This window comes from Apium graveolens, chromosome 9, assembly GCF_009905375.1.
Source record: "Apium graveolens cultivar Ventura chromosome 9, ASM990537v1, whole genome shotgun sequence".
In the NCBI taxonomy this organism is placed as follows: domain Eukaryota; kingdom Viridiplantae; phylum Streptophyta; class Magnoliopsida; order Apiales; family Apiaceae; genus Apium; species Apium graveolens.
The window spans coordinates 8,563,245-8,572,290 of NC_133655.1; the positions used below are offsets into that span (position 1 = coordinate 8,563,245).

General features: G+C 36.9%; 2 protein-coding genes across 2 annotated transcripts; both read left to right on the forward strand.

Annotated features, from left to right (window-relative positions):
• Window positions 1-749: 749 nt before the first annotated feature.
• Window positions 750-2,930, forward strand: LOC141682897 (L-type lectin-domain containing receptor kinase IX.1-like). The gene has a single exon (XM_074487584.1). It carries the CDS (start codon window positions 758-760, stop codon window positions 2,849-2,851), a length of 2,094 nt encoding a protein of 697 aa, XP_074343685.1. The 5' UTR covers window positions 750-757; the 3' UTR covers window positions 2,852-2,930.
• Window positions 2,931-3,352: 422 nt separating this feature from the next.
• On the forward strand, window positions 3,353-4,990 carry LOC141684982 (uncharacterized). The gene is made up of 3 exons (XM_074490111.1): window positions 3,353-3,487; window positions 3,539-4,415; window positions 4,758-4,990. The coding sequence occupies exons 1-3, from the start codon at window positions 3,353-3,355 to the stop codon at window positions 4,988-4,990; spliced, it is 1,245 nt and encodes a 414-aa protein (XP_074346212.1).
• Window positions 4,991-9,046: the final 4,056 nt, after the last annotated feature.

Here is a 9,046-nt window from a genome sequence, read left to right on the forward strand (position 1 = left end):
GAATATGTTCCAATAAATACACACCACTAACACATAATGTGTCTCACTCATATAGAGTCTCAAAATTATTCACAACTTAGTCTAAAATACTAAATTTGTCCAACCTATTTTTGAGTTCTGTCATTTGAAGCTACAACAGAGGAGAGATCTGTTATTAAATCATGTCTAGAAGCAGGCAAATTGTGTTGTCACCTTTTGGCTAGGATATCATGTTTGTCGAATAGCTACAATATTTTCTTATCTAGAGTTTATTGTTGGAGACTCTGTGTACCGAGCAGATGTTTTAATAAGAAGTTTTCTTTCCATTAAAAAGAACACATTTTCATTTTTTATTACCACTTGCCCACTCTTGTCATTTCTATGTCAAACTCTCCTGTTTCAATCGTCCGGTGACATATTTAGAAATAAATAATTTAAATAACTAGCTTCATCATCTGTTCAAGGCACACCCATGCTCCAACTTGAATAAATTTTATTGATTTTTTGTTCATTAATCGTACATACATGATCAATAAAAATATTAGTACACGCATGCTTCATTATCTGTTACTTTCACAAATGTCAAAGTAACCGGTTAGCTAAACTGTGTAACAAGCTGGTTTATAATTATCTCAGTTTATTCTCTGACTTGTTACAATCTTACATTTTTTAAATGATTATGACAGGGTACAAGTCGGTCAGCACATTACCATGTTCTTTAGGATGAAAACAATTTTACGGCAGATGGAATTCAGTCGTTGACAAACAATTTTAAAGCATGGGTTGCATCATTATCTCTTTGCTATTCTTCAGTATATTTCATTTTGCAGCAGCTTTAAATTTTAGCTTTACCAGTTTCAATGCTAACGATGCTGCTGAATTTAATTCTGAGGGAGATGTCTTTTTTTCCAGCGGGGCCATCCAACTCGCCGAAAAGATAAATGGATCATCAGTTGTTACAAGCATAGGACGGGTTACTTATAAAAAACCTTTGTATCTATGGGACAAGGCCTCAAGAAACCTTACTGACTTCACTACCCATTTTACATTTGTGATTGATTCGCAAAATAAAACAAATTATGGGGACGGGATCACGTTTTTTCTAGTTGCAAATGGCAGCGGGATCCAGGGAGGAGGTGGAGCATTTGGACTTGCTAATGGTGATGATTATATAAACAGCACCGCCAATGAATTTGTTGCTGTTGAGTTTGACATTTTCCACAACGATAATTGGGACCCGATTTTTGTGGATGATGTTGTCGAGCATGTTGGTGTAGATATCAACTCTGTGATATCAAATGCTAGTGTGCCTTGGTTTAATGGCAGATCTAGTATTATGAATGGGTGGACAAATGAAGCGTGCATAAGTTATGCTTCTAGTTCGAAAAATCTTAGTGTTGCCTTCCGTTCAAGTTCAGATGGCACTGGTAATGCCGCAAATCAAACTCTCGACTTTGTAGTTGATTTAAGAGAATATTTGCCAGAATGGGTCAATTTTGGCTTCTCAGCTGCAACAGGATCGGTAATATCGCTCAATCATATCAATTCATGGGTATTCAATTCGAATCTGGAGTTTGATGAAGCAAGTCCAGTGGATCCGGTAGCAGTGCCTCCAAGTCATTCTAATCCAAATGCAGAGGGTCCAAGTCAAACTAATCCGAGGACAAATGTTCCAACAACCTCCAAATCAAACAATATAAAGATGGGTCTGGTGGTTGGATTGGTAGTAGGGGGGTTTGTTCTTGTTTGCATTTTGGCCATATACCTTATCTTCAAGAAAAAAAAGATAGACGAGATTGAAGATCCTATTCTTATTAGGGATGATTTCATGGATGGTGAATTTGAGAAAGGAATTGGACCTAAAAAGTTCTCGTATAATGCTCTTGCTAAAGCAACAAGTAACTTTGCGCCAACTGAAAAACTTGGAGAAGGAGGCTTCGGGGAAGTTTACAAAGGCTTCTTGACAGAAATGAATGTTTATGTGGCTGTCAAGAGAGTATCAAGAGATTCTAGTCAAGGAATAAAAGAGTATGCATCGGAAGTGAGGATCATTAGTCGTTTGAGACATAAAAATTTGGTGCAGCTTATAGGTTGGTGCCATAAACAAAATAATCTTTTACTTGTTTATGAGTACATGCAAAATGGTAGCCTGGATTCTCATCTTTTCAAGGGGAAGAGCTTGTTGTCATGGAATGCAAGGTATAAAATCGCTCATGGCCTGGCGTCAGTATTGCTTTATCTACATGAAGAATGGGAGCAATGTGTAGTGCATAGAGATATTAAATCAAGCAATGTCATGTTAGATTTAAATTTCAACACTAAGCTAGGTGATTTCGGATTAGCCAGATTTGTCGATCATGATAAGGGCTCACAAACAACTATTGTGGCCGGGACACGAGGCTACATGGCCCCCGAATGTTTTGTCACAGGACAAGCTAGCAGGGAGTCGGATGTTTTCAGCTTCGGAGTTGTAGCATTGGAAATAGCATGTGGTCGAAAACCTATTGATGTTAAGCTTGACGAAAGTCGGAAAGAGTTAGTAAAGTGGGTTTGGGACCTTTATGGAACGGAACAAATTCTTGAAGCAGCTGACCCAAAACTCTCTGGGGATTACGATGAGCATGAAATGAAACGATTGATGATTGTCGGGCTTTGGTGTGCACATCCAGATAGGACCAGTAGGCCTTCCATTAGGCAAGTTATTCATGTTCTTAATGATCTTGATGCTTCATTGCCTGCTCTCCCAGCAAAGATGCCTGTGGCAACCTATTTCACACCCTCAGATCAGTCTTCTACGTCTTTAGAAAACAGTTTGGCCACTACCCAGAGAAGCCAAACTCCTTCCACGCGCGGAGTGACAATACCGAGATAAGTGTGATATATAACATGTAAATCTTAATATTTATTTTCAATCTATTATGTTCTATTATACTGATTTATTTCTGCATATTTATTAAGTCTATCAAATAATAAGAAGGTAGTAACCAAAGTTGAATCCTGAACCGTCATTATTATTTGTTGGGTGTTATATTTAATCTTAACATGTCTTAACTTGTTTTATCTAATTAGTTTGTTAAGTCGTTAGGAGTGAAAATGGAATGGACCTTCTGAGTAGGGATTGAATAAAATCAAAAGAGTTTTAGTAGGAGTAGTTAACTAGATAGATAAGTAGTAGTAGTTAAGCAGATCCTATTTTATAGGTTCTATTTTAGTTCTATTCTCTATTTATTCTCTTGTACGCTGTTTTGGTTTAATAAGAAGTACTGTGGTTTACTTACTCACTGTGTTATATACATAAGAGTGTGCGTGTGTATTATGTTCAGATACTATACTTGGTATCAGAGCTTTAATAGGTTCGAATGGAGGGGAGAGCATGACTAAAGAGGGTTTGTTTGGTCTGAGTTATCCGTTGTTGACAAAAACAAATTACACGGCATGGGCTCTAAAAATGAGGGTCTTCATGCAAGCTCGCAGGGTGTGGGATGCAGTCGAGCCTAAGAATCCTGAGGTTGCTGTAGATGACAAACTGGACAAACGTGCAATTGTTGTGATTTACTAGGGGGTTCCAGAGGATGTGATGTTATCAATCTCAGAGAAACACGCGTCGAAAGATGCTTGGAAGGCTGTCAAAACCATGTTCTTGGGAGCAGATAAGGTGAAAGCGGCCAGAGCACAGACCCTTAAGAGTGAATTCGAAGCTTTGTATATGAAAGAAGATGAGCAACTGGATGAGTTTTATTTGAAACTAAACAGTTTGTTCACCAACATTCGAGTTTTGGGAGAGAAAGTAGATGAGGCCTATGTGGTCAAGAAATTGCTCAGAGCGGTTCCTTCCAAGTTTCTGCAAATTGCATCGACTATCGAACAATTTGGGAATTTGGAAGAGATGTTGATAGAAGAGGTTGTTAGTTCTCTGAAGGCCCATGAGAAGAGGTTACCGGGAACAACGGAGAAAGGCAAGGGACAATTGCTACTGACAGAGGAAGAGTGGAAAAGAAAAGAAAGCAGCGAGGGGCAGCTGTTATTAACTCGAGAGGAATGGTTAAAGAAGAGTAACATAGAGGGGACTCGAGGTGGAGGAAATACTCGTGGGGTACGGTATAGAAGTAGAGTGAGATGTTTTAATTGTCAAGGACATGGACATTTTACTGCGGATCGCCGTAGACCAAGGAAGGAAAGAGACATGTCAAGGGAGGCGAACCTTTCGAGAATTCAAGAGGATGAGTCGGCCCTGTTGATTGCTGAGGTTGGACAAACGGAGAAGTTGGTCATGTTCTTGAAGGAAGAGGTAGTGGTACCAAAATTACGGACAAATAACGAAGATCAAAAGGAATCACAAGTATGGTACCTAGATAACGGTGCTAGTAACCATATGACCGGGCAACGTGGAAAGTTCAAAATGTTGGATGAATGTGTGTCTGGAAAAGTTAAGTCCGGTGATTGGTCAACAGGCTGTTAATCATATTCTGAGGTATATAAGAGGAACGATTGACTATGGGCTGGTGTATGAAAAGGAGCAGATTAGTGGAACTTTACACGAGTTTTCGGACAGTGATTTGGCTATGATGTTATTGACAGAAGAAGCACGGGAGGGATGTGTTTTTATCTAAATAGGAGCTTAATTTCGTGAAACTCACGAAAACAAAAGGTTGTTGCTCTGTCCTCGTGTGAGGCGGAATATATGGCAGCCACAACAGCAGCCTGCCAGAGCATATGACTTCGGGGGTTATTGGGAGAGATCTTGAGACAGCAAGTTGGTCCAGTTATACTCCATATAGATAATAGGTCTGCTATTGAGTTGATGAAGAATCCAGTACTACATGGTAGGAGCAAGCATATTGATGTTCGATTTCACTTCATTTGTGAATGCATTGAACGAGGAGAGTTGATTGTCAAGCATGTGGCTACTCAAGAGCAAAGAGCGGATATTTTAACTAAGGCACTGGGAAGAGTCAAGTTTGAAGAGATGAGGAAGGCAATAGGAGTTAAAGACCTTACTGCAGGAAGCTGAACTAGATTCTGGAACCATGTTAAGATTAGGGGGGAATGTGTTGGGTGTTATATTTAATCTTAACATGTCTTAGCTTGTTTTATCTAATTAGTTTGTTAAGTCATTAGGAGTGAAAATGGAATGGATCTTCTGAGTAAGGATTGAATAAAATCAGAAGAGGTTTAGTAGGAGTAGTTAACTAGATAAACAGTAGTAGTTAAGCAGATCCTATTTTATAGGTTCCATTTCTGTTCTGTTCTCTATTTATTCTCTTGGACGCTGTTTTGGTTTAATAAGAAGTATCGTGGTTTACTTCCTCACTGTGTTATACACATAAGAGTGTGCATGTGTATTGTGTTCAGATACTATATTATTTTATATTTAGGAATTGGTTTAGTTTCATGCTTATATTTGTTACATAAACCATCGCACTCACCGTTATTTCAATATAAAATAGAACAGTCTGCATGGTGCACTATAACAAAATAGGATGTGAGTTGATTATTTTATTATTAAAACATCTTGCTGATCGAATAAAAAAAAAAGAGGGACGTATCATATATTCATGCATGCGACAAACTTCACAAAATAATGATAAAGCAATCTTTTAGAATTCAATTTTAATAAAGAAGGATTATCTAGCTACATTTTGTGCAGGTTATCGATTCTTCCTAGGAGAACTGTTCTTCAAGATATGACCATACCATTTTGGTCTAGAACCATGTTCCCTAGCGTCAGGTGTAAAATAATTTTTTAAACATTTGATATTATATCCTATATATAATTAGTGTAATGAAGATAATAAGGTACGATTATATGATTTGATCGTTATGATTAACAATATCATTTTATATCGCTATGTGATTTAGTAGTTATGATTAAAAATGTCATTTCACAAGCAGTGTTAAAATCATATTAGAAAACTCCCCAACCCTTATAAGACATACAATGTGAAAAAATAATTTTTACAATAAACTCTAATTATTTTTAATACATTTGTAATAGGTAAGTAGTGATAATAAAAAATAATTAATTTAAGTTAAAATATTATAATATATTAATATAATTATGTCCTATATATAATTTGAGTATATATAAGTAGAGTAAAGGAGTTCCCATGGAATTTGAAAGCGACTAGAATAGAATATATAACATTTGAAGATTTTAAATTTAGAAAAATATGAAATTACATGAAAATCTATATTATAATAAAATAACCGTAGTGGGTTATATTTTGCCTCAACGGAATCCCCTTATTTTGGTAATTAAAAATTAAAATAAATAGTGTTATACACATGCTAAACTACTAAATTGCTAAGATATAACCTTTTTATCGCGCTAAACTACGACCAATACTTATCATACTAAACTACGATCACAACTATTTCCTAATTTTTTTATTATTTATATTATAAATCTATAATTACTATATACTTGTATAAATATATTAAAATTAATATATGATTGGATGAATGAAATTTAAAAATTTATTTAAATAAAATGGAACATATGCATTGCACGAGATTTAATGTAGTAAACTATAAAAGGACTTCAACACTTAAGAAGATATTTTGTTTAGAACCCTCTACATGGACATTATTCATATGGACATTATTTTAATATTTTAATTATACATATATAATTTTGATAAATATTTATACAAATACATTTAAAATATGTCATATTATTAGAGTAAATATAATTCTTAAGATCTGTTATGGATAAAAAACCAAGGTTATTACTTGCTGTATTTAATACTAAGATTCGGGAGCTCAAGGCCTTTAATGGCTGCTCTCGTGTTTCGTGACTCAATCTGCCTTTACGAGATGCCTACGTATCTCTGTGAATTAGAGAATCAAGCCAAAAAACGTAGTTCTGATTGGTGGGGGTGAGACCCCTTATATAGATGTGGGAGTCCTTGAATTGGACTTGGTATAGGAGACTTGGTGGACAAGCCTCTGAATTAGGATAGACTTAGGAGTCCTAGGAAGTAGGAAGCTGATTCCTTATCCTTTTAGGTCCCCTTGAGGCTAATCTATAAGGATTTATATCCTTATCGGGACTCTTCTCAATAGCTGATTTTTCCCTTATTAATTAATTACGAAATTAATTAATAATTAGGGCTTTTGGGCCTTTTTTATTCCATCAGGCCTGATCTGGTCCATCAGGCTTAACCTTTCTGGTCTGAGTTTCATATATCTTTTTATTGGGCCTAGCAGCCCACAACTTGTACAATTAATGCAGTATTTAATTATACAATCATAATTTATTTATCCCTATCATTTGCCCCCCAACTTTTGGGAAACATTGAATAGGTTTCGCAGAAGTTAAGTCTATTTGTTCCCTTACAGGGTTTCGTTTTTCCGTAAAGTGTGGAGCGACCTACACGTTTACAACGAATTTTTCCTTATTTTTCTGGGATTTATCCTTAATTTCTGGATTTTCCCTTAATTTCTGGATTTTTCCCTTAATTTCTGGGATTTATCCTTAATTTCTGGAATTTTCCCTTAATTTCTGGGATTTATCCCTTAATTTCTGGGATTTATCCTTAATTTCTGGATTTTTCCCTTAATTTCTGGATTTTTCCCTTAATTTCTGGGATTTATCCTTAATTTCTGGAATTTTCCCTTAATTTTTGGATTTTTCCCTTAATTTCTGGGATTTATCCTTAATTTCTGGATTTTTCCCTTAATTTCTGGATTTTTCCCTTAATTTCTGGGATTTATCCTTAATTTCTGGAATTTTCCCTTAATTTCTGGGATTTATCCTTAATTTCTGGATTTATTCCTTAATTTCTGGATTTTTCCCTTAATTTCTGGGATTTATCCTTAATTTCTGGATTTTTCCCTAATTTCCCGGGACTTATCCTTAATTTTCTGGCTTAAAATCGATCAGAATGCATTCGAAATCGATCAGGATGCAGACAAAATCGATCAGGATGCAGCCAAAATCGATCAGGATGCAGCCAAAATCGATCAGGATCCTGATCGAATTAGCTCAGGATCTTACACTCTGGTCGACAGGATTCCTGATCGATTTCGATCAGGATTCTGACCGAATTGGCCTTCAAAGTGACACCCTAGTCGATTGCTACACGGGCTTAATCGATCAGGATTCCTGATCGATTTCGATCAGGACTCTGAACGAATTAAATGGCTCTCGACCATTCTGATCGAATGGAATATCGATCAGGACTCTGTTCTCCGTCGATCAGGACTCTGGTCGATCTTAGGGGATTTCTTCCCTCCTGTTCGAATAAGATATCGATCAAGACTCTCTTCTGTGTCGATCAGGACTCTGATCGATCTTAGGGGATTTCTTCCCTCCTGTTCGAATAGCATATCGATCAGGACTCTCTTCTCTGTCGATCAGAACTCTGATCGATCTTAGGAGATTTCTTCCCTCCTGTTCGAATAAGATATCGATCAGGACTCTCTTTTGCATCGATCAGGACTCTGATCGAACCATATTAAGGTTCTGGTCGATTTTTGACTTTTTAAATTCCACAGGAGCTTCTAGATTGTTCCTGATACTTCTTGTAGATGGGCCTTTAGGTTGGGCCTGGCTAAATGGGCCTAAAAACGCCTCGTATTCCGAGCTTTTCGCCTATATAAGTGTAGTGTGGAGTGAGAATCCTCACTTCACTTCCCACTTCTCATTTCATCTCACATTTTTCTCTAAAGTTCTCCCTTTTGAAGGCGATTTCCGGCGACCAAAGCCACCGCAGCTCCTCCATTCTCAAGTATTTCTGGGTTTCAAGCCTTCAACCGAAGCATATTAATGGCGGACCGTGACCTAGCTCGTTTGCAGAAGATGAATGTCTCTAAGAGAGGTACAAACATCCAAATTCAATCTCCATATACTTCCCTCATTGATATGATTAACTCGAGAGGTGATGAATATCCTTCTCTGTCTGAGTTAGATTCGTATAATCATGGTAACACTTTTCATGAGTTAGATGGTAGGATAGAGTCTATGAATACCCTGTACAGACTTCCACCCCACCTTAGGATCACTCCAGCCGCCCCTGGGGATAGGACTTGTAATTGGGAGGGGGATACCCTGTTCATTTATCGA

Coding starts and splice junctions, on each gene's coding strand:
- LOC141684982 (XM_074490111.1), top strand. CDS start 3,353: ATGACTAAAGAGGGTTTGTTTGGTCTGAGTTATCCGTTGTTGACAAAA. Junction 3,488..3,538: donor TCGAGCCTAAGAATCCTGAG/GTTGCTGTAGAT, acceptor GTGATTTACTAG/GGGGTTCCAGAGGATGTGAT. Junction 4,416..4,757: donor GTCTGGAAAAGTTAAGTCCG/GTGATTGGTCAA, acceptor TACTCCATATAG/ATAATAGGTCTGCTATTGAG.
- LOC141682897 (XM_074487584.1), top strand. CDS start 758: ATGGGTTGCATCATTATCTCTTTGCTATTCTTCAGTATATTTCATTTT.